Below are 27,034 nucleotides of genomic sequence, written 5' to 3'. Positions count from 1 at the left end.
CTTACTACTAAACTAGCCTTTTTATAACCTCTAAATTACGGTATTAGATTTGCTATTATGGAAAGCTAGCATGAAGCATTTTTGGTTTAATCCATCATAGTAATTCTTCAGTGTCTATATAATTGGCAGGGATGTGTCTTCCGCCTGCATACTTTGTCCTACAAAACTGTCCATTTTTCTTATTTTTGTTCCTTGATCCATTTATTAAAGAAACCACTCCCAAATACAACTTACTGAGATTATAAACAAGGGTTCTACCTGGTTCTACCATGTCACCTTTAATTGCAGCATAAAGCTAGATCACAACCCACTTGTCAAAGACACCGCTTCCTATCCTGTGACAGTCATGCATCACTGCTCTTTATATATCAGCAAACAGGAAGAGGGTTTATAGATGCAGATGACGGTTTAGCGTCTGACTTATAAATTGTGAAATACCAGTTACAGTTTGGTGAGTTTGTTTGAGAAACTCCATTAAGAGTTCATCTGCAGTTCCACTGTGATCCCTGGGAACTAGAGGTTAATTAACCTCTAGTGCCTTGGGATTGCAGTAGATTCTCAGGGCTGCATTCATTCTTGCAGCCCAGGGAATCCTCCTGTTTGCGATCCCCGGCATTAGAGGTTTATTAACCTCTAGTTCCCGGGGATCGTAGTGAAACTGCAGATGAACTCGGAATGGATAAACTCCATTGAGTGTTTACCTGCAGTCACAGCTGATTGGAGGCACTCGCATGCTACCAATCAGCTGTGACTACACAGTTCCCACAGTTACTGGGCTCTACTTATCAACCTGGTGACCGTGGCTACTGAACTGCAGATGAACTCTCAATAGAGAAACTCCATTGAGAGTTCATCTGCAGTTCCATTGTGATCCCCGGGCACTAGAGAATAATTAACCTCTAGTGCACCGGGATCGCAGTGGATTCTCAGGGCTACATTTGTTCACGCAGCCCTGGGAATCCTCCTGTTTGCGATCCACGGGCACTAGAGGTTAATTAGGAAAGCTTTCCTCTGCCAAAATGAGAGCACTAGAGGTTTTGAATGGGGAGACTTGTCCCTTTTTAACCTCTAGTGTCGGGGATCAAACACTGAGCTGATCAATGAATGCAGCCGCTGCATTCAATGATCAACACAGCCCGCAATACTTTTTTTTTTGAAATTTTTTTTTCTTGTTTTAAAATTCGATCTCGTTTAGCGATATTACACCAGCCGTTCTGGCTTATTAACGCAATTTCGGTAAGCGTGAATGGCTGAATTCTCCGCGAGATCAAGTTTTAAAAACTTGCTCGCTCATCCCTAGTAATCAGATTCAGCTTGTATAAGGCAGCCATTCTCAACTAGGGTCCTGTGGAGTCCCAGGGTTTCTCCAGTGGTTGCTAGGGGTTCCCAAAACTGTTGCAGATTGATCTCTAAGTTTGTTGATGCCTGCATAGTTCTGGGACCAACATCACTTAGTAGAGCAAGCCGAATGACTCCAAGGAATTTTTTAATTGTCTCTAAAGTGAGTATTGTAGTCACCACTGTAGGGGGGCATTCTATCCACTTGCCACCAATTTAGGTTTTCAATAAATTGGGTCCCCAATAATTGGATTCTCTAATATTTTAGAGGTTGCTCAGCGTTAACCAGGTTAAGAAAAGCTGGTGAAGGGAGCCTGTTTTCATTTTTGGTATTATAATTGAACATTTTTTCAATTCTTACTGTGTGTTTAGGTATATATCCAGGTGGTCAGAAATCAGTGGTATTGTCTGTATTATTGCCCTGGGAATGCAGTCCTACCTGTCTGTGGAATAGCCAAAAATGGTTCATGAAGGCCACCAAAAAATTAACAACAAAACAATATGGACAAACCACAACCCAAACACTTAGCGGGAACAATTGATGGGACGGGTATGACAGAACATGAGTGTAACATCCTCCATCGCTGCTCTACTACCACCTCCAGCTCTCTTCATATCATAAATATCAATGGTCAGCCAAGCATTTGTTTATGGTGGATTTAGTTATAAGCAAGGTTGGACCATCCAAGATTGGCATTATTTACCCATGTTCCGGGCTCCTATTGCCAGTTACATGACCAAACCGTCAGTTTAAATTTAAAGTGGAAGCCCAAGCAAATTTTTGCTTTTTTTAGTTTTTTGATAGTGTGGGCGTAAGATGGCACCTGTCAGATTTTTAAAAGCTGTGTCACCATCACTTCCCATTATAGACATTGACACTGGGCCGAAGTTGAGGACGAAACCCCACCATTGGCAGTTGAATTGACTTCATTGGGAATAGGAAGTGAGACAAGGGCACATGCAGTATAAGAAAGTAATCAAAGATCAATTTACACTTGAGACTCACTTTAAAGTGTAAGACAAAAAGTATTTGTTTAGTTTTGTACAAAGTAGGAACAACCCCCCCCCCCCCCCCTATTTGTCAACCGAGATTTTGTCCCGGTGGAGAGATTACTTATCATTTCCGGTTGTATCTTTAGGACAGCAAATTAAGGGAAATTTCCCTGAAAGGCTTCAGACATCAAAAAATACCTTATAGATTTTCAAAACTAGAAACAAGTTTTGGTTTTATATACACTTTAAGTAAGTACACATCAGTTTTGACATGCAATAGAAAGCGAATCAATAAAGAAAAGCTTGTGTGCTTTATCTTATAGTATGGTTTAGTGAATTGGCATTGCAGTCCGGTTCCCACATTGCTCCCCTCTTTCTCCATTCAGATGCAAATGCCCTGGGTGAGATAAGCCACATTGAACACAGGGTGACTTTACACATGGCAGCCAGTTGAAATGTGTGTTTCCCTCATCTTCCCCTTGTCTTTTGTCCTGATGTTGTGTTTCTTCTCTTTTCTTTCTCTTATTTTCACGCTTATCTGATGTCTCCAGAGTCCACTTTCCATACCCTAGGAAGAAGCCGTGGTTTGTACACTTTGTAAGTGTTGCGACATCTGGGCCCATCCCTTGTGCAACTCATTTTTCTTCTCTCTTTCTGTCTGTTTCTGTTTTAATTCAAGCTTCCGCCATCTCTTATTCAGCAATGCTGCTTTAAAAAAAAAAAAAAACTTTGCAGAGAGTCAGGCAGACACATACTGACTGGAGAGTTTTACAACTGACAGAGGAAACATGAGAAGAATTGCATTCTTGACAACTGCAAGGCATCAGCTGGGTTCTAGAACTACAAAAGTATAAAACAAAAAAAATACCACTTGGATGGAGGCACATTGGCTAGAACAACGAGGGAAAAAATATGTAGCTTTGTCCCTAGGACTGGAGTTATGCTGGAGTTTTATGACGAATGGGTTGTACTTTTCCTCTGATTAAAGGTCTGCCCCTGCCTCACTTGAGCTCTGTTAAGAAAACTTGCCTTGCCTCTTTTTTTTTTTTTCTTCAATGCAAAGCCTGGGAGCTTGCAGGATTATCTGTCATTAGCAAATGCTCAGACTGGCGCTGACCATGAGGACTCTTCGCAGGTCGAAATTCATGAGTTCGCCCAGCCTCAGTGACTTGGGCAAGAAAGAACAGGCAGCTTTGGATGAGAGAGGGACGCAGCAGAAGAGAGCCGGATCCAACGCCACCTGGAACAGGTAAATCCTTCTATATACTCTATATACAGTGTTGTAAACTGTCTGAGCAATAAGATGTCATTCCAGAACAGGTATGGTCAGGACGCCCCATTTACCACCTTGGTGTAAAATCATTTAAGCTGGGTACACACTGTCACATTTTGTTTTGATTTGACAGATCAATAAAATAATAAATGGGTTTGCTAGGTAAACATTCACGCTATATAGTTGTTCACAAATTTGTCATAATGGATCTGGAAAAAATATGAATGTTTGTGCCCAAATTTAAAGTGATTTTGTATATTATATATTTCATCCATAGACATTTTAAGGTGCAGCACAATACATGTGTTTTCAGACTAAACTTTACAAAGTGCTAAATAAACACTGGCAGTCAGCTTGATCCGGCATACCGGCTTAAAGTGGAACCAAACTTGGTTCATTTAAAATACTGACATGCAAGCTTTTTGTGTCGTAGATGCTTCTTCTTGTCTGTCTATACAGTTTTCTGTAAATGTATATGTGTATGGAGATACATCATCCCGGCCTTGCAAATCAGGGTGGCCAAAGACTTCAAACCCAAAAGAAGACTTGATGAACACACGTATTAGTGTACAATGGTAGTACATAGATTGCAGTTCTGGAGGAGATCTCTTTGTTAGTTTTGGCTGTTATAATGTAAAAATTGGTCATGCATACTTGCATTTTATAGCAATATGCTCCTGGGGGCCCCACAATTTTCTTTTGGTCAAATAGATCAATGTAGAGGTTAGAGAAACAATGCAAAGTGTCTAAAGAACTGAAAATGGTAGCTCTATATAGGAGAGGAGATAAAATTCTCACCTCTGTGGCAGCCAATATCTCATACCCTCTCTTCCCATACTGCAGCCTTGGTCAGTGTCTTCTGCATTCAACACTTTTTGCAATATAAAATGCCTGCATCCTCTGCAGTGCTCTGTGGATCCTTTCTCTGACACCTTCTTCACTGTAGTGATATAGTTACATAGTCAGGTTGAAAAAAGACATAGGTTCATCAGGTTCATCCATTAGGGAAATAAACATATACCAGATAAAAACCCTATAGCCATAGTTGATCCAGAGGAAGGCAAAAAAACCCAGTTGGATGTTCCCTGGATTAACAGTCTCTGTTATCTCTACTTTAAAACGTTATTACCCAGTTATATTCTGTACTTCTAGAAAAGCATTCATCTTTTTTTAAAGTACTTGCTAAAACTACTTCTTGGGGGAAGTTATAGACACTAGAGCGGAGGGGAGGTAGAAGTATCAGGCTTCCAGAGAGGTCAATGTACTTTCCCTTTCTATTACAGAGATATACCATTTCATTTTTATTAAATACCTGATGGAGTGCTTTGTGCATTCAGGGCATAGTGACAGATTTGCTTTCATCATCATATACTTACCTGTCCCTTACTATTCTGCTAACCCATTCAGTGCTAGGAACCAAAACAAATAGCCAGAGCTTTGGTGTATGGAGGAAAATGTGACTTACTCCATGTGATGATAATAATGGGCTACCCAGCAAGTCCATGGCCCTATGTAAGGTACAACTCCAGTGATCCATGCCTTACGCAGGGCTTTCCTTTACCTTCCAGTAGCTGATGTAGTAATGAGGAATATAAGGCAGGTACATATAATTATCAGTGGTGGTGTATATGCACTTGTTTGCTTTAACATGAACTTGTTGCTTTTCAATCATGAATCATTTTAGGATGAGGAAACTCTGAAATGATTACATAAAGTTTTCTGCCCTATGCAAATCATCAACCTCACCATGCGTAGTCACCTCTCTGGCATTTGCTGCAGCCATAAACAAAAACTAAATCTAACCAAAGAAGGTGTGCTATGCAATTTTAAAGGGGAACTCTGCTCTCATGGATAATCAGATTTTATTTCTTTAATAAGATCCATTGAAAACATAAAAATAAAGCCACTTAAAGTGTTCCTTCTTCTCCTGCACCCAGTACATCCAGTACTCAGACACCATAAACTATTTTGTGTCTGTACTCACCCTTCCTTGCTCCATAACTCTTAACTGGTAACAAAACTTACAAAATAAGCATGTGTTAGATCCTCATAACTAGGAGCTAATCCACAGCTGTAGCATTCAATCCTTTAGAAAGATAAGCTATAGCTGGAGATTTGCTGCATATTTGGTTTTTGCCAACTCTGTTCCATTAAAGCGGCCTCATAGGGAACTAAAAAAGCACCTAATTTTTTGTACACTTCATTTTTCTGACCTTGCATTTTGATTATGGTGTGTAGCCAATTTAAAAGAAAAAAGTATTCTGCAGAATGGTTTTTTTAAACAATGCACTTGGAAGCTCACTTCTGTAAATTTGATCTCTCAATCTGGGAAATTTTGTATTGCTTTATACATTGCTTATCCCATGTGAACATATAGATACACTATGGATACCAGCAATACAATTTTCAATTTTCAGGCAATTCTTACCAACTTAGAGCACAAAACATATAAATTCATTATGTGAGCATCAGATGTGATTGTGAACCCAGTTATCACATTGTAAATATGAGAGAGATCTATCAAGTCCACTCATCACAGTCTGCCTGCTAAAAACCATAAAAATGGGTGAATACAAGACCAATCACACTGCACATGGACAGAGCATAAGTGTCTTCCCAAATTAAAGCTCCTGCACAAAAGGCTATTCCCACCCTGCAGGTAATATACAAAGCACACCAAGATACAAGCTTCTTATATATAGACAATATTTGCTTATGATGGAATTCCGCTTTAATATGATCAAAAGGGATTGAAAGAATTTAGGCAATCTATTATTAGGAAATTCATTCTACTGGCAAAATTTGATCACTTTTATGGACTGAAATAGATTTAGTGCAAGAAAAATTGATTAAAGTTGATTAAAATTTGGAACTTCAATGCCTAATCTGATAGAAAGTGATTGGATTTTCTGCTACATTCAGAATAACTGCCTAGTGGTGGTAAATTATTATTTCAGTTTTTTCTCGATTGCAAATAAAAAATAGAAATTGATCAACCAGACTTTATGTCGAGTTTTAGTCTTTTGGAAGCATGCGGAGGAGTCTGAACACAACTATATCTGTCTAGGGTGAAAAATCAGCATGTTCACAGTGGTCCCCCAACATTATTCATCAATCTGCCGTAGTGGAATGATCAAAGACAGAGCTGGACAACCACCGTGCTTTCCCCCTCCCCTCTTTTTAGATGCCAATATGAGTTTTACAGAATACCCCAGTTGTCCCCAACTAAACTGGATGACATGATTGGTTACAGTGGCTGATCTCATAGAACACCGGAAATTGCATCCTCATGACACTTCAATGTCTGACTCCACATGCTCCTACTGTTTGCTCAGATTTCATTAGTCTACACGGACGTTTTCCCCAGCTTTTAACCTGAGGCTTTACAAGCCCATATTTGAAATTCCCATGCATTCCAATGGGATATTCTACACCAGGACGTTTCCTTGAGGCACGTTTATGAGCGTTACCTATAATGTTACTTGCAACGTTTAAAAAATTAAAAAACGGGGTTAACGCTAAAAAACGCGGGTGAGCGCTTACATTGATTTAAATAGGGCGTTTTCTCGCGTTTATAAGCACTTGAAACGCAATTGCATTAAAAACGCGGCATAGACATTTTCCAGCATTTTAAAGGGAAGCTTTAAAACGCAGATAAAAGTGCATTAAACCGCATTTAAACGAAGGAGGAACGTTTACATGTGTTTTTAAAAACGTCCATGTAGACCCAGCCTTAACAAACAAAGCCTTTCATGGGAATAATACCATCCTGTTACACATTGTTACACTTCACAGTTGCGTTTTTACAAACGTTGTAACATTTGTAAATATAGCTGCAGCTTCCTCTTCCCATATGTTATATAATGAATGAATTGTAAAATTTTCATGGTTTGTACAGAGCCTCAGCATGTGTTGAGTGCCAGGCATAGCTGCATGCCAATGTACAATCAGCGAGCTGGAGTCATTCCTGGATGTGCCCGCAGTTGTTTGCTGGGTCACTGTGGCAATGTTTATGAACCGTTAAAAATGAGATCACCAAAAATAAGTACTTTGGGAACAGTGACATTTTTGCTGATTATTGTGATGATGCTTTATAGAAGACTTTCCATGATATCCAATCCAAACCATAAACTTTTTTTTAATTAGTTACCCTGTCAATTCTTATTGCTGTTTTGTGTCCCTGCTTCACCATTTCATTTTGCCCCAGTGACTACAAGGAATAAAGGTGTTGGCAAGTTCTCAGTTTTAAGTTGCTACCATTACTGCAATAGGATCTTCAAAGACATCACCTGTCCTAGAGGTTTTTTTCACTTCCTGTTGTATCTACAAGAATTAAAAAAAATTAGGCACAGAGGGTTGCAAAATAAATAGGAAATAAAATGAAAAGTTTTGGCTTTAAAAATACACTTTAACATAAATATGGTGATCAATGTGTAATAATGCTGAATTCCAGACCTGTATTAGAACTACAAATACCTCTTTAATGTAGTTGGGTGTTGCTTTTAACACAATTAACCAATTAAGAACAGATACAGTATATTCATGTTGCCCAAGGTACACACAATAGCGCACACCTGAGCGAGTTCTGTTGTCTGTGACTCCTCCTTCAATGACCCCTTGTACTAGTTGCAATGATCGTTCATTGAAACGGTAAATATTTATAAAGTTACAAGTAAACAGAAGTAAAAAAAAAATCTATTTAACCCGTTATTAACCAGATAAAGCTAATCAGCCCAATTACATCTTTCCTGCCCTCTGCCTTTAGATTTTATTTTTCTCATGATTTCTCTCTGTTCCTTTTTTTTCTTTTTAACCAATATTATATTTTGCATTTATATTCAGTTTGAATATTTTTCACCGTGTCACTTAGTAAGGAATGTGCTCTGGTCCATAACCTGTAGGTACAAACGCTGAAATGGTTAAATGTATTTTTTTTTTTTTTGCATAATTTGAATATTTTTGTCTAAGCATGGCATGAAGACTGGAAGGGTCATCATTGTAGCCAGTCAGGTTCTGCTGCATGCACATGTGCTAGCATGGAACATGTTGAAGGGGGGAGAAAGTAAAATAAGCAAATGAGCTGATCAATTATAAGTTGCAGTCAGAGGGGTGATATTAATGTATTCGTTATAGGGTATTTTTACCAAAAACATTTTTTGAAAGCCTAAAGCAGTGTTTATTGACCCATATACCACAGAGAAACTCTTGATATAATTAATATCTCCACTGATCACAATATATTAGTGTGGAGGTCAGTGGGAAGAATGCTTCTTATATTGATGGCCATTGAGAAGAATGTCCCCCAGATAGCCAAAAAGATCATTTTTCTATGTCAACTGCCCAATTGCTGATTGCTTAGGAAACCCCTAGCACACTATGGAGGATCCCTGGGGTTCTATGGAATACTGGCCTAAACCTCTTCAGATTGGTATTACGGCCTATACCTGTGTTTGGGACATGCACCTATTTATTGTCGCTGGTATTGAACTTCAATGCAAAATTCTGATTTGCCACTAGAAATAGTGAATTTGAAAGTGGGCACTCCTACCAGCGATACCTGTCTATCGTAAGTGGGTATATCCCACTTTTTGGACAAATGTACCTTCAGGTAGATAAATCTAAATATAAAAAAAGGCTTAACTATGTCTTTACTAAGTACCTAACCTATTCAGAATGAAGCAGTATATTTTGTCTTTGCATATGCCAAAACTCCAAAGAAGAAGGTGGCACAGGAGTATCACAAAAGTGGTAAATTACAAAAGTGGACGGATAGAATTACAAAACATTTAGCATACAGGACACATATTTGTAATTGTACATGGGGCAGTCATATTTAATTATTACATAATCCGGCTCTGCTTCCTGTTTGGTAGAGCTACACAGTGGTGTTGCCCAATTTAGCTGATTCATCCAATCATCTGGGAGAAGATTGACTGGGCCGTTTCGGGCAATCTACAAATTTATTTATGTAATACAACAGTGAAATTATAGAATGGCCATAATCATTTGAGAATAAACATTGCAAATATCTAATAATTTACTAGTTACCCGGATTCTGCATAATGTCAAAGTTCATTTACACGTAATCTGCAAACAGAAATATTGCTGATAATACTTGTTATCCTTTACATTGTTATCTTCTTGTGCTAAATAAAACCAATATGATTTTTAACTAAAATGCCCCCTCTATGTTATACTCGTCATGTACCATTTCCTCCCACTGCACTGGGCAAACGGGATGGGAGAAATAGGCAGCATGGGGCAGGGTGTCCGTAATTTAGAGAACCTTGCATAGCAAAAATCACGGGTTCCTTTATAAGCTTAGGTTGCTGAATACACAGGCAAAGGAAATATAGGGTAAGGGGGGGATGGCTATTCCTTCCAAATAACTGATTTTATTTGGACGGAGACCAGATTTTTCTCTGCTGCAGTTAAGAAACACTTGCTGGTATTGTTCCTCTCCCAAACCGTTGATTGAAGACAGAATAGGAAAAGGCAGATTAATGAGCTCATCCTATGGTCACTCTGCTCCCTCCTCCGGTCAGTATGTCACCTCCTTTTACATGACTCCTGACTGGCTCATTGTGCTTCTTTTTACTAGTTTAAGCTCTGCAGTACAATGTACTAATATCAGGTCATATTCAGGTACTTCCCTTGCTCTCATTTAAAACATACATTTAATGATATATAATAATAAACACAGAGCTGCAATATTTATGTCTTTTATATCATACTTAAGTTAGTTTGAGATGACCATAGAGCTCACAATCTAATTCTACAAACATTGTATACACCTGTGAAGTATCTATGGCCCAGCATGCCCCTTTGCAGTACAGGAAATAGTTAAAGATTTGCCCTGAGTTGTCTGACTGATTGGTATTTGTGTTCTAGCACTACACAGCAGGGGGTGAGCTTTGTCACTGCGATTGGTATGTAGTAGAGAGGAGGTGATGCCCGCCTTACCTGTACAGAGGTGACTCCCGATTATATAATGACATCACAAGGAATGAGTAACATGTTTATGGCTGCACATGTACAGAGGTAGCAGAAGCTGCTGTGTAGTCAGGTATATATTTCTGTTCCATGATATCATTACTCCATACCCCTAAATCTTCCTACAAGTTACTTGATCACTATAATAAAATTGCCCATGGTAGGATCCACTGTTAGCGTTATTTGCAAACTTTATGACAAGGGACATTAAAATTAAAAGTATTCAATCACAGCAAACTGCGCAACCCTGATCCAATGTACTCCTAGCTTAACGACCAGGTTCCATTCCAACAACCTGGTCATTAAGTCAATTGGTCATTAGGTAAGGAACATACTAAAGAGCCAATCTGCAGTGCTGACAAGTTCGCTGACAGTCTTCAGAATTGGATTGCAAGGAAAGATGGAGCATGTAAGACTGAAGTGGAGTTGCTGCATGCCTGTACACTGTACAATTCTTGTACAGTGTATTCGTTGGAGTGCTGGTTGTAAGTGTGAGCAGTCAATAAACAGGTAAGTTGTTAAATAAACAATACCTGTACTGCAAATCTGACATCTGTCTAGCACTCGTGTGTCTTTATTATACAAATTATTTTACACAATGTCCAAAAAAACTATTAATAAACCCTTGAACCATACGTTCCATAGTTTATGAAAACCAAAAAGACATACACATGGCAGAGTACTAAAAGTAATAAAAAAAACAGCTGCTGAACAGGGCACATTTTTTTAGTGGCAGAAGCTTGCTGGGATTGGAATTCTTTCACTTGTATACTCCAGCAACAATAAAAAATGAAACCCTGGGGATTAAAGCATAACTGAGAGGTTCAATGTTACATCCAGACATGCGGCAGTCCTCACCACTCCCTAATGTCTATGTCTAGGGTTCCTGGTGATGCTGGGACACTCTTCTTTCTGCCTCTCACACAAAAGGAATATTGTACAACAAGTTACTGGCAAATTGTTTTTTGATTTGATTTTTCCCAATCAAATTCAACCCTGTCCTGGAAGCTGAAAGCTGATCTTTCCTATTCATTTCCAGTGACAGGTGAATGAATGAGCACTGTACACACAGCATTGTTCAGTTCTTTGGAGGGGGGGTAAGGAAGCAGAACCCCACTGTGCTGTTCTGCATATGAATGCACAGAGGTTCTTGCAGAGCAGTTCCTCAATCTTCCTAAGGCCTCTTTGTGGTGGAAAACTGCATGATTAGCTACTCTTGGGCACATTGCAACTTGATGCTATATGCCCAGAAGTGACAAATGGCACTACTACAGGTCAACACATTTGTTGCCATTTGTTGCCAAGTGTTGCCCTTGCTTTTGCACTGGCAATGTGGTTCTTCCTTCAGAGATAGAAAAGCAACTGTAGAGCCAAAATTAACACATTGCGTCCAGGAACCACACTTTAATACTGCCATTCACTTGAGTAGGAGCAGTTCAGAGTGAGGTTGAGCCCGCAAAACAATGCTGTGGTCAACCACAAGTCTGAAATGGCCCTTAATGTGACTGGTGATACAGGAAGTAAGGAATGAGGAAATCACTATTATTGTGGGTGCACATCATATATTACATCCAATTCTATATTCATTACACAGCCACCAGTCTCATACTAAGGATCCAGAACCACACTGATTGGATTCCGAATATGTGGTCACTATGACCGAGAACATTACAATTACAAAACATGTAAAGAAACAGTATATGGTTCTTTCCTAAATGTGTTTTGCCACCCCCTTAACTTAGTAAAGGATAGAGCAAGAAAACCATAGTTGTTTTTTTTCGAAGCAAAAAATAAAATATATATATTTATCCATGTGTGTTGATTACAACAATAAATACAATCATGTACAATCATACAATTGTATGATTACAACAATAAATACAATCAAGTGTTCTACATATATACAATGAAAAACAATACAGCAAAGTAAAGATAATCCAAGCTTCATCTAGTTTGTGGGTTGGATTTAATTTAGTACCAAACATATATCATCTGTCTAGAACTATGGATTTAGAGTAACAAAGAAACACGAATAAACGTTGTTAACATGACGGGTCTCAACTCCCGACACGTTTCACCCAACGGGCTTCCTCGGGATAGTGAGAACCAACCAATAACCAGCAAAAAAGGATATATAGAGTATAAGATTAAATTGTCATATACCCAAGGTTTGACTAAAAATAACATATATGAAAAGTTTGATTTGAAATAGATACAATATTTATGAAACAAATAAATAAAGAGCTTGTGATTTTGTATCGTTTTTTGAGTGTATATCTTATGAAGCAGTTACTAAAACTAATAAGGATGTGCGTGTTAAAAATATCATGTATTATAGAGAAAATATATGGTAAAAAGAAGGTGCGTCAAAGGTCTTGGATTTAACCCAGAATCAGATATAGTATTAGGGCTCCATTTATAAAACAGGGAATAAAATATTGGGGAATAGGGCATGTTTGTGGGAATGTCAATTTTATAAACATAGGTGATGGTTAGGGGAGAGATTTGGGAACTCCTTCCTCCTGCCTGCAGGTGCTAATGTTATCTTTTCAGTACAGGCTAAGTCTCTCTGGACAAGTCAAGTGAAAGATAAGAGTGAAGAAAGAAATATGTTGGCTGTAATTGCTACACTTCTTCTGAAGATGTTAACTGCCTGATTGTGAATGGCGTCAGTACTTTCTGAGTCACCACCTTAAAGCAGGCTTTCCGTAAATGTCACAACTTCTGATATGCAAAATATTAGAATAAAAAGGGAGCCAGGCAACTAGCATACTCATAAGGAATGGTCCACCATGGCAGCCCCTCTTCTTCTCCCAGTACAGGTGAATTTTATTGGTTGATAAAGATGAACGTTAATGGCTGTTCTGGTTTCCTGCACTCTACATATTGTTTTTCTTTCCTATAAATAAATGAGCCGAAATAAGTTGGCTCCAAAAGGAGGTACTTTTATCCGCAATGTCACTAGTTATGAATTAGAAACATCTGTAGGCCATGTGGACATGAAGGGCTTGAGTGAGCAAGATATCTGACAAAGATTTTTATAGCAGACAAGCAAAAGGTGGTGATTAAAAATCAAATATTGATGAGCCCCGACGGCATCGTGGGACCGTAACATCTGACTCATAATCCATTTGTCAATAATATGTTATAATCTATTATGTATAATTCTCCTGTGTCATACACGTGTTATTCCTGCGAGATGGTCCATTAGTTGGGTTTGACCAGACAGAAATGGGTATGGGAGGGGTATGTTTGCATTCCCTTCAATTCGCTGATTGGCATCTTAAGCCAACCTAACAATCCATGAAGTCCGGAATTTAGATTTGTCTTTTGGGTCGGTCAAACTGGCATACAAAAAAGCTAGTATTTGTATAAGGACAAGTCGGTAATGGTGGCCTACATATATCTCTCTCAGGTTTCCTTTAGCCTGGGTCTACACAGACAGTTTTAAAAATGCGTATAAACCTTCCTACTGCGTTTATATGGGTCTTATGCACTTTTACTAGCATTTTAAAGCTTGCCTTTAAACCTCTGCAAAATGTCTATGATGCCTTTTCACACTTTTTTCCGGCATTTGCATTTCAAGCACTTATAAATGCAGGAAAATGCTGGAAAACACCCCAATGAAAACCAATGGACTCGTTTACGTGCGTTATGCCATGTTTTGCTGTGTTAACCCTGCATTTGAATTTTTAAACATTGCAAGAAGCTTTATCTTTAATGTTCAAAAGCGTGCCTCAAGGAAACTTCCTGGTGTGGATTAGCCCATTGGAATACATGGGAATTTCAAACATGGGCTTTTAAAGCCTCAAGTTAAATGCTGAGAAACAGTCCGTGTAGACTTAAAGAGAACTCTGTGAAGCTGTGCCCAAAAAAAGGCAAGCAATAGGCAATGGAATAGTAACTAGTTTTGTCTGTGGGCTTCCTGTATCCCTTCATTTTCCCCATTGCTTATTTACCATGCTGTGTTCTTTACTGTGCCTTGACAGGGGGAGCTTAAAGTTCACCACCCAACAATGACATTGAAATTGGGTTTAATATAAGGGGTATAGTAACCACAAATCCCCGGGATACAGGTTTTTAAGGGCCCTTAAGCACCCAAACATCCAACTTGGGCTCTGCCACCACCTAAACCATATTTCTCCCAGCTGCAACACACTGACTGTGGAAAGAAAATTGCCAATCCAGACCTCATAGGTCACCAACTTCTACTACTCACTCAAAATTTTTGGAGACTCCATACCTATGATGGGTCCTCAACACCAAACCATACCCAGAAAATACCACCTTCCTGTCCGTTCTCTTCTAACTACTTCCCCCTTGCCTTTTTTATTTATTGCCTCATATCCCCTCCTCCCTCTGACCTTCAACGAAACCTTTAATTGGACACCTAGTTCACCCCTATTTAAATACCTTAACACTGCACCTGCTGGTTCCTTGTGCCCCCTGAATGGAGCAGAGGCAGGGAGATTCTTGTACAGCAGGGCCTTGGGTACAGCTTCCTCTCCAGCAAGGGGAACGGGAGATGAGAAAGTAAGGGAAAGGAGAGCTGTAATGACATGGGGAAATCTCACAACAAATCTAGTGAGTCTAGGCAGGACAGCGGTGCCTTAGATGATCTCACACTGCAGGTACACATTTGTATAGCTGTACAGGATGTGCAGTGCTTTTTTTTAAGCACAATTAGATTTCTTAATGTTCTTGTAAACATTATTTTAAAGGTTCAAAATTATTTCTGGAACATACAAAATCTTTGATATGTTTTCCTTCTGGTTTCCTAAAAAGGGGACTGTGAAACGTGCCATGTATAGGAGGAATCATTTGCTGTTTGTATTTGTCCCAACTGTTTATGCATGGCTTGAATTCTCAGGACAAGTATAATTTTTCTTTGTCAAGCCCTGGCCTTTTTGTACATTCAGCCGATGGTTTCGTGACAGCTGGAGCTTTCTGGGTTCCTCCCAAAACATGATTTTATGGGTCTCGTCAAATTTATTTTTAATCTTACCAGAAGTTACAAATCGGATTTTAGTCAAGCCACAGAATTTCCTTGACGTTGTTCACTGTTGCTTGGTTGTCATGCTTTTAGACATTCGACGTGATTCACTGGAATGTAAAGAGATGTAATCCAAAGGCGAATAATTAGTTTCATGTTGAGAGAGCTGAGAAGCTTGTTTTGCAGTAGAAGATTTTTTTAAGGAAACTGGACAATTTCTAAAGCTGTTTCAGTCTTATCCTATGTTCAACCAGTCAGTTAAAAGTGTCTATTCCAAATCTGCATAAATAATTTCTTAATATGTAACAATATAATAGCTATTTTTCTTCAAAGTTTCTCTTCCTAGGCTGGAATGATGCCATCTATCTACTGCACACACAGGAATACATTTTCTCAGTCTCTTCTCTCTTAGTGACTAGTGTTGGGTGCTCATAAGTAGGAATGATGATTGCTGAGCTGTCTTTATTGTCTCAGTTGCTACTGCTAGGAATTTCTTAGGCAACAGACAGGTGTTAATATCGCATAACAATGGAATAAATCAGCTGTTGTTTCTAAAAGAACAAACAGTAGTTTGGCTCATATTTTCATCAATGGTTATTAAAAATAGTGTACACTTTTTCTTATAATTTAAGATAGGTTAAGTCAGGTAAATATTCTTCTTAGCCAGGTAAATAGTTTCATTAAAAAAAGAGCTCCATAGCTCAAGCTGTAATTTACATTACTGTACTCTGAAAAATGAAGACATTTGAGCAGTGGCTCGTGATGCCGATCCTATTACCTTGAAATGTGTTGGCCTATTTTACTGTTATATAACAAATGAAAAAGATCAGTTCTGGACAACTTTACTTCTACCCATGGAAACATTTCTGATCTAGCTTTTTTTTTTATCCATTACCTGGCAATGATTAAAAAAAACACAGGCTCTGGTACAAGAAGATCAAGGAGAATCAAGTAAAACATATTGGCATCCTGTTTACATGTAATTATTGTTATAGTGGATAACACAAAATCATGCAAGAGAAGGAGCCCTCCTAAAAATTGATCCCAGAACATTAGTGTCACCACTGTATAAATGTAAGATTTAACTGGGATCATTTAGACTGTTTTAGCACCTTGCATTTGTACTGGGGTTTTCTCTGAGGAGGTAGGGGAGGTGAGTTAATGTAATTTGTTTTTTTTTTCTTTTTTTTTTTTTTTTGTAGTGCAGTGGTTTCTTCCCTTGGAATGGACAAGAAGCCAGACCACAGTGATTCACTGTTCCCTGTCTTGGGTCTTGCCAAGATTTCCAGACAAGTTTTCTGCTGCCTGTACGGATGCTGTAGTTCATTACCATTACAGAACTGCATTGCAGCCTCCATTATGGTAGATTCTTAATTCTACCCTAGAATTTTTTTTTTTTTTTTTTTTTAATGCAGACATTTTTCTAACTGTAAGACTCCTATATTGCCTACACAGCCCTAAGTCCCATGAAGTAGATAGATTGTGCAGCCTGCAGGACAGTGGTGATTTGTTTCATGTTATAGGTGTCCGTGATAAACTTGGCTTTCCTGCATTTACCTGTAACTGAAGAATTATCAGACTAACTGACTCGTGACCCTAAATTTTACTGTATTCATTGTTCCCCAATGCCAAGGACTTTCTGCAGTTTTTGTAAGGCGATCTACAGCTTCTTCACATGATTTGCAGCCTTCTTCTTTAAAGGATGATGCCTCAAATTACCAACTTGCACTGGAAATTAGTAACAGTTAGTAGCTATAAAGAATCCAAAATTATGTTGACATCTTTAGTTCAGGTGATTAGATATGAATGTGGGGGAACTTGAGTGGCTTGCACAGAATACTGACCCTAATGAACAACTTCAAGATAAGTTGGAATATGAATTCTTTATCCAGGTCTTCTCGTACTGCACAAATTCCCACATACACACTCCAAAATCTTCTAGAAACCCTTCTCAGAAGAGTGGAGGCTGCTATCGTTTCTACTCCGCTAGTTCTATATATAACGGACATGGTTTTGCAATAAGATGCCCAACAAGCTCTTATCAAGTAGATGTGATGTCCAGGCGTCTACAAACCTTTGGCCTTATGGTACACATGTCTGCATAATATTTCCTTTATAGCATTAAATTCATCTGGGCACCAGAGGTTAAAGAAGATCCAATACTGGGGAGTATATTACATGTGAATTGAATAATTCATATTTAACCTTTGAAAAGTGAAACCATGTCTCTTGCGATACAGATAAATGATTCAATTATAATATTGAGATGTCTGAACCAGGCTGCCCTCTGTACAGGGAGAAATATAAACCTGTGTGGCTGTATCTTCAGGAAAATAACCTTGCATGGCTTTAAAAACTATTATTCTATAAAAGTCATATTCAGGAAAAATGTGGGCTGTGGATTCCTGTCATTTTGTTCAGTTATATGCTTAAAGGGTCAGTCCACTGAAAAAAAATACTTTTTTAGTAGATGACAGAATAAATTGATTTTATTAATGAGATGTACCATGATTTTCTGGGTCTCCGCATCTGATATGTCCATTTACAGGACTTTTACCATCCTTGTAAGATTTTTATTATTTTAGTTAACGGTATATAACGGGAAGAGCTGGAACACACAAATCTTCAAGATGGCCAGGAACAGTCATAACTTATGGAACGGAGATTTCACCGTTGGAGTATTCCAAAATTTAATATTGCTATGATGGTTTATTTAGCCTGTGTACAAAGTTTTGGACCCTGGATATGAGAGTATTATCAAATGTTCAATAGTATAACATTTTTGGTGTATTTTACAGTTCTAATCATATAGCGCTAAGCTGCAGCAAATTTGTTCCACTTGTCTACTGAATATAGATTTTTCGGTGGTGTTGTAGCTCTGACGGTGTAGGAGGACTGACTGTCATGTCTCATAATATTGTCACACTGTATAGGGCTCGGCTCCCAGGATAACTTTGTTCTCACTGTCACTCGGGCCGGCACGCTGCAGTGTCATGAAAAGAGACAGCTTAGCTCAGTTGGATTTATAATTTTGACAGCCCTTTTCTAATGATAAGATTCCTCCATCTGTCTGGGCATGTTTTACAAGGCAACGTTTCAGTTATGATACCCAACGACATACATAATCCTCCCTGTCCTGGCACTGAGCAGGAATATCTTAGTTGACATTTTCTACTTTCTCTATACAGTTATCAAATCCTTTGTGATAGTCAAATCAGTATATTCCAACTTATACCAGTTTCAGGTCTTATCTGCCAGCTGGCACCTTGACTTTTTGTGGCCTGTTTAGAGATTTGCCTCCCCAACGTACTTGAAGTTTTGCAGTTTCTAATTTATCAAAAATTTGCAAGTTGCTGGTCTGTGAAATCTTACAGACCTTTAATTTAATGAAACATCATGTATAGGTTTACATAATTTCATAACGGGGCAAAAATGCATGATAAAGCAAGGGACACTGCTAAAGCGTATAGTATAAAATGTATAATGCGATACCAAATGATATGTTGCAATTTGGCAATACCTGCAATTTTTTTAAGGTTTAAAACATGATATAGGTTGGCAAGTCAACTTTAGGAGAAACTTTTAGTGCATTATTAGTGTAAGTCAATAAATTGTTTATGTGGATTTTCTTGGTCATTGGCTTTTCCAAAATGAGTCACTGATATGAACTAACTGAAATCTCGACTTTACACATTGGCCTACCTTTCTCAAGTGTCATAAACTTGGATCAATAGTGAACTTTTGTAAGTAAACCCAAAGAAAACTTATATATGTTTAAAGCGGGAATAAACTTAAAAACAAAAAAATTACCTTACCATTAATCCTGCAGGTCCCTCGATGGCCTTGCTCCTTCTTGCGTTCTGGTCCGGCTTCGTCCTGGAATTCCTCTTTGTCCCAGCACCGCCATTTTCAATCTTCCCTTCTGTCTTTGTCACTTGATCTCGCACTGTGCAGGTGCAAGATCAGGTAATGTAGCCGCTGTGAAGAGGAAAGAAACAAGAGCCGATCTCTCTGCGTCTGCGTGAGAATGGCATTTCTTTCCCCTAGGAGGAAAAATGCCCTGATCTCGGGTATGCGCAGAAAGAGCAGCCAGAGCCTTCCAGGATGCGTGATGTAGGTATCCCGGTAAGCTCTGGGCTCCCTGATCACCGTGATCAAAACTTAAAGGTGTGGAGCTGCACCCTCTTTTAAAAATACCATGAAAAGCATTTTCTGCATGTATGTAAGTTTTTGGTAATGCGTTTACACCTTCTTTAAGGGATACTATTCTGATACTGTTTTATTGCAAATTATGCTCCAACTTTTTTTAAATTATTTTCATGATACTTCGGGATATATAGAATAGTGAAGGAATTGGGTAGATTTTTTTTTTTCTTTAAACAAAACAAGAGGTAAACGCTGAATAACAAGTAAGTTTAGGCCGTTCCCATGTAATCATTGAGGAGAGACGCTGTACATGAAGTCATTGATGAAAGATTGCTAAAGGCATACATCCAATATGTAAATTAAAAAAAAGGGTGTATTAAAAAAGAAACATGGATACTACCAAACTATTTCGAATCACTTTATATTTACATTTTATATGAACATTTCCAGCTAAATCTACTGTACTTATATTAAACAAGGTTTGACTAGTTTTTTATTTTTGGTTTTCATACAAAAAGACTATCATCGTACAACATCTATTACAACGTAAACCTGAGCTCTTTACACTATGGCTACTATTATCCCTCAGACAATATTTGCTTTGTTAAGCCCTTTTGTTATGGTAAGCTAGTTTACTAGCAGAATAAATTTATTTTACTAAAACAGAATAAATTTATTTTAGGTTTACATTGACTGTGATAAACCCTAAATTTTTGAATGAAAACTTCAGTAGAACTGGTTTTGATGACTTGTGCTTTCTTTCAGCATTCAGAATGGAGTGATATCGGTTTTTCAGAAGAAAGGCCTTCAGGATCATGAACTGTATAACCTCAACGAAGGAGTCCGGTAAATAATGAGTTTATGGATACTGAACCATACTACACCAGGGGAGCATTGAGGACCATTTAGTTTGGGGAGCAAATATAACCAAGTGGCTATTTCATGGTAGAAACCGACTTCTGCAGGCTAAAGAAACAGACATAGTTGATGACATACCGTACCTTTTCCATGTGTTTCAACCTCAGCTTTCTTTGCATACTTTTGCATTTAGTTAACTGGTATCTTCTGTGCAGTTTAACCTAGAAAACTTCTTTGCTAAAAGTAAAAAATCGATTTGAATAGTAATACTGAAATACTTAGATTCCTTAAGTTGGGTGAACATTAAGATAAGTGACCCAGTGGGCAAATGGTTTTCTGCCCCCAGTCCAGGCCCCCTGGAGATTGTGAGTGTGCTTAGTTTATGATTATAGAGTTAAACTATTCTATGGGTTTCGATTACAAGTGAACTTCTGACTTTTTTTTTTTTTTTTTTAACCAAACTATGTACCTAGAAATGGAAACTGTCATTGCAGAGCTCCCTGCACTGCACCATACCAGATATGACTACTTTGCAGAGCATTGGAAAGAAAGTTAGATATGATTTTTGGGCCTTTGCCATGCATTGACAGATTATTCATAATAAATAAAGAGCATTGAAACAGCATGCAACGTAACCTATAGAATCTACATAAAAATACTATTTTGTTTTTCCATCTGAGGATATCATGATCCATCCAGGACACACAGATTGTACTGGAAACTGTTAGGAAATCAATACTAAACATAAAAAAAAAATTGTGAAAACTTTGACAATGAATATAAATCACACAGTGATTTCCATCAGATAATAGATGAGTAAAGTATGTTTGTATTATGAGTCATAAAAAAGTCACATCATGATTTACAGAGCTGTCTGTTTGAAAATATTTCTATTTATTGCATCAGTAAAGACAGATGACATTTAGAGGAAATAAGAATTGTAGGTATGATGATCAAGATAATCTTTCTGTGATTCCTCGCCTATATTGGCCCTGATTTATTAAAGCTATCCAAGGCTGGAGAGAATACACTTTCATCAGTGAAGCTGGGTGATCCAGAAAATCTGTAATGGATTTCTGCAAAGTCATTTTTTTCTTTACTTATTTTTATCCTAAATTTAGTATACTAGGTGCTATTGGATACTGCACTGTAAACAGCATCCTTGCTCCTTGGATTTTTATATAACAATAGAGTTAACTTGAGGGTTAGAGACCTTTCAATAACACTTCATCTTTTTTACCTTGACCCTGGCCTTTTCTGACGCATGCCATCATTTCCGTATATGTAGATTTCAGATTAGCCCGTAATAGTAATTTCCCCCAAGGCCACGGTGCTATATTTGGGGATATTGTAATCTGATAGTGGCCACTGTTTGGCATGCAGCTGGGGAAGCCATAAATCTTCACTAGTTAAATAGGACCAGAGAGGAATCGCCAACAAGATCTTGTTTACTTTAAGGAACATTCAGGAAGAAATTGAATGCAGAGGTTATGTCAGGGGCTTAGCCGGATTTCCAGGTAAATTAGGTCAGGTTTATTTAGGAATCAGTATCGGAGAAGTCTGTTACTGATTTACAACAACCGTGACTAAAGATATATGAGTGAGCCATCCTTATAAATAGGTACTTTCCACTGTTTATTATACTCAAACTTCTAGTACTAAAATCCAACCTCCATACAGATATAAAAGGCATGGAATATTACAAGTCTGCAATAATTACATGTATTGTTTTTTAAATGTAAGCTATGGAAGTACCTGAATTTTACTTGGAGGGGTAAAGCTCATATTAGGAGTGGGAAGGGGCAGCATATGAGGCTGCATGTAAATGTCTGAGAAGGAAAATGCTTAGAACAGGAGAAAGCAGAGTGAGCAAAGAAATTGGGGGGCTTGATTTACATCAGCTTACTAAATGTATATCCAATTAATCCTTTAGTTCTGTTGAGTAAAATACAATTCAGCTTCATCACAACACAACTTTGTTCTTTCTAAAGCAGCCAAAGGAAAAAAAGCCTTTCCCCTGCCAGCCGCTGCAGAAACTTGTGGGAAAGCAGTGGTCCCATTGCAGGGTTTTGACATGATCCTTACAAATACAGAGCAATAGCTTTGCAATAAGTATGGCTTATGCTCCCCACTGATTGGTCAGGCATTTTTTATGATTTAGGAAAACAAAATGTGAAATTTAAACTCATATTTTCAGATTATGAAAGGAGCAGTACTCGAGCAATACAGAAAAGTGGCACCAACACTCACAATGCACCTATGAAAGCTGGCACAAGACATTTGTAAATTTTATATGGACCTGCAAAAGCTACAAACTTATATAGTAATTGGTTGCTATATGTTCACTTATAATGTGTTATTTGATAAAGATCCTGCTATGTCTTTTTAAGCACTAAAAGTCGTTAAACAACCCTTGCCAAGTGAAAATGCTGATACTGGAAATGTTATTTGATCAGACTCCAAAATTGTCTCATAGAAAGATGATCTGCAGACTGAAACATAGAACAGTCCTCCCCCTGGCTCTTCGTTGACATATCCAATGGGTATAATTCAAACAATCTATCCTTTTAACTGGCTGATCAGGAGAAACATAAATTCTTCAGAAGACCATAAAAGTTTAGCTTAAACTGCAGGTTAGCCATGTTGTTGTAATGGACTATGTGTTTTATAATTCTTTTTGGCTGCTTGGCAAATGGCTATAGAATAATAATCCCAGGAAAGGATTTTTAGAAAAAAGATATCTCACTTTTATAATGAATGTATCATTTTTGTAAGGACATATGTTGGATAAGTGCACTTTAGTTATTGAAATAACGCATTTTATTGTAAGCTGTAAGCAGTCTCTATGGCTTTGGTGCCAGAAACCAAAAAATGTGGTTTCTATATAACACATGCTTTGTCTTAGTATTAAAAGTACTAAGGAGAGTAGCTGCTGGAAGAAGACATGAAGACATAAGCTCTACAGCTGAGCTTATTCCTTCTCACTACTGCTAGCCTACTATGGGCAAGCTTTTAAAGCCGTGCACATCTAAAGAGATCCTATAGTGAATTTAAAGTAACATATCTTACACAGAGTCTTGACTTCCAATATGATAGCATACAGTCCAATGTTAAAAAATTTTCAGGGCTATTGATGACAAGAGGAAATAAATGTGTCATGAAACATAGAACAGGAGCAAATACATGGTACAATGGGCGTAAAGATATCTGTCTGTCCTCGAGCATATACATGGTACAATGCGCATAAAGATCCTCAAACAAATAAAAGTGTCTGCTCCTGCTGTAAATCTCAGAAATTTCATGGTGCATCTGCACTACTTCCTGCAATGCCCCGATCGGTCAATAAAAGGCTTATTGGGTGTATAAGCTTTGAATTTTAGGAAGTCTTTAGAAAGCTTATTGGGCTCCCAGAGTAGAACACCAGTCTAAAGAATAGAAGCTGTGTTCTGACCATTTATGGCACCTGTCTGCATTTGTGTCCTTTTTAAGGCAAATTTGCTTTCATAAGACTCTACCATTTAGGTGGCAAAGGTTAATGAAAAACCACCCTTCCTACCTGAAATATACTTTTCCATGTCCTTCTCTCCCACCATGCCATTCCTCTGTTGGGGCCAGAAATGAACCCCTATGCCGATGATATCACAATTTACCTAAAGCTGCATACACACGTGCAGTTATAGTCATTGGAAAGGATCTTTCACAATCCTCTACAACGACTAAGCACTGCACGATGCATGAACGAGCGATGTACATGCAACACTGTTCTGCTGTATGGAGAGGGGAGGGGGAGAATGACGGGGGAGAACCCCGCTGCACGCTCTCCCCTTTCCCTTGCATTAGGATTGTTCATCCTCCATCGTGCATGGATCCGCCAGGACCATTGTTCGGAGAATGGACGTCGGGCTCTGTACAGGCGCCAGATTCTCTTCCGATATCGGCCCTGAGCCGATTATCGGGCAAGAACTATTGGACATGTGTATGTAGCTTTATGTGACAAAGCTTAAGCCTGGTCTGCACTGTACTAAATGAGAAGGTCACACCAGATGTTTTGTAATATCCAAAAGAATAATGGAAGAGTTCAGCGTACATAAGCAGAAATTGGTTGGGGAAGGTGGTCACTGAAGAGGCTTTGTTATTGTGCACTAAAAATTAAAATCACATAGTTAAAGCATACCCATCTTAAATAAATACTATAAATACAGGCCCTAATGTTACCTAATGTATATCTCAAAATAACTATTTTATGGCATACGTATTTTAGGTACAGAAAATACCTGTTGATCCAGATAGAAATCCAGAGTTCTGTAACTTCTTGGGCACCAAACTGATATGCCAAAAAAGGTTATTAACTTTCCAAACTATTTTGTGAATTGCACACCTCCTCCCTTTTATGTGGAAATAAGAAGAGGGGAAAACCTCTGGAGTCCAACAATGCTCCTCCATAAATACAATATGGTGAATGTGCATTGTCAGCCTAGGACAGGACACTATGTAAAGGAAATTGATTCAACCACAAAATATAAGGACTGGTATGATGTATTACAGTTTAGTTTGGAAGTTTTGGGACACTTTCAATAGAGATTTTACTATTACTTTTCCCATATTCCCATATTTTTTATAAATTTTAAATTGTTTAAATCTTTGTGTTTACCGAGATAGCTGTATTTATTTCTTAGATTATCTTTCAGAAATTCTAGCATAATGTAGCTGTACTCCTGGAGAAAAGATCTGACCCTCGTTAGCTTGCCAGTGAATGAAAGTGTATGTAATTGGCACTCCCAAGAGTAATTATTTCTTAATTGAAACAATTTCATTTGATGGAGCAAATGTTCATTTTCTTTCTTCTGAGTTCTAATAAGCTAATGGTAATAACTTGCCTATAAATCCATAATCATCCTCATGACAAGGACCATTGACTATATGACTCTTTTATAGGTTAATGGGATATGGGGACATAAACACTGAAAGCTTCAGAGGCTCATACAGATAGATAAATATTGTCATGGTTGATCTCAAGTTGGGTCCTCCGCTGACCAAACAGCTGAAGATGACTTTTTTGTAATGACAAGCACAGAGCATTGTGACTGTTTTATGCATTAAATCTGTTTTACATGTATGCCTGCCAGGACGAATGTGTATTGTCGGTTTGTGAAACTGATCTTGCATTTAGTGCCATTAGGCCAATTTATAGATCTTCAAAAGGTTAAGCTTGGCAACCAATGGCCAAAGGATGTATACAATATTATCTAATGCTAGGTGGAGTTTATGTGGCTTGCTGGCATGATTTTTTTCTTTAATTTTTTTTAATTGTTGGAAGGTATGATATTGATTTATAATGGAAAAAATTGTATTTTAGTGAGTGCATAATATGAACTATATATAAACATTTTGTCAACTAAAGAACCAATATAATAAAATTTACTATTTCCAGTGGAATCTCTCAACTCTGCTGATTGTGGATAGTAAGGTAAATTCTATGGCCATTTGGGCGAATGAGTTAGCGACTTTTCCTTTCTGACATGAATCCTATAGACCTGTTCTAATATTCAAGAGCTAGGACATTGGAATCTCTGACCAATAGCAAGAGGGTGGCATGTCTTTAACAAAAAAGCAGCCTAAGATATTTACTAATACAATTTATGTTTTTGATAATTGTGTAGTTGAAGTTTTTACTAGCATGTCAGTAATCTGCAGTCTTACAAAATATTAGTATAACTTAGAAGTTTACTGTGTATGTGTTATGATCTTTCCTAATCAGTTCAAGGTTCCCCAATCTGAAGATTTAACCTTTGCCTTCGTAGGAAGGCAACATAAGTTTGTACCAACAGAATGGCTAACTCATTCTTCGAGATATTGACCAGCATGACTAACTGACATTTGGGACTAACTGTCACATAATAGGTTGTAATAGAAGCTACCATATTGCTTTTCCCCCGAAGAGAGACTAACTGACACTTGCAGTTTCCAGCAGTTAACCAGACTGTACTTTTTAGTATAACTAACAAAGGGTTTCCAACCCATCTACATTGTTAAGAATTGAAGGATTAACTCTCCATTATCCATATTTCTCAGTATATATTTGGCCTTGTGTCTCCTTCTCCAAAAATTGTTGGCAGGAAGCACACAGACATTTCCGGAGCCTCTGATCATGACCGCCGTGGCTTATATTTCATTCTTGGAAGTCCCTGATTTTATTTTTCCCGTAAATCTGACCTTAAAAAGGGCTTAATTAAGTCATAAAATCTTTATTGGTTTATTTTATTATAGCTTTTCGAACAGTCACCGTTCAGCTGTTGCAAAGTTTAGTGTGTGAAGGACTTTTTATACATCTCAGGTTATCACCACATAAATGTGTTATTATGTTTTATGATCAGGGGTTTTTCACTTGCTAATATCAGAGCATATTTGGGGCCAAACCTACGTGTTACAGAAGTCCAGCA

At 38.0% G+C, this 27,034-nt stretch overlaps 1 protein-coding gene across 2 annotated transcripts in view; it reads left to right on the top strand.

Moving 5' to 3' along the window:
* Positions 1-27,034, top strand: part of PRR5 (proline rich 5) — a 68,779-nt gene that overhangs the window by 29,601 nt on the left and 12,144 nt on the right. Inside the window, exons 3-4 of one of the 2 annotated variants that reach the window (XM_072400283.1) lie at positions 3,395-3,580; positions 20,502-20,582. In XM_072400283.1, coding sequence (XP_072256384.1) covers positions 3,429-3,580; positions 20,502-20,582 — 233 coding nt within the window. In that variant the 5' untranslated portion in view covers positions 3,395-3,428. The remainder of the gene's footprint in view (positions 1-3,394; positions 3,581-20,501; positions 20,583-27,034) is intronic. The other variant, XM_072400284.1, reaches the window with a different exon arrangement.

The sequence above is a fragment of the Pyxicephalus adspersus genome, chromosome 2, assembly GCF_032062135.1.
Source record: "Pyxicephalus adspersus chromosome 2, UCB_Pads_2.0, whole genome shotgun sequence".
Lineage (NCBI taxonomy): Eukaryota > Metazoa > Chordata > Amphibia > Anura > Pyxicephalidae > Pyxicephalus > Pyxicephalus adspersus.
Note: the sequence above shows the minus strand (reverse complement) of the source record. Positions and strands in the feature narration are given on the sequence as shown.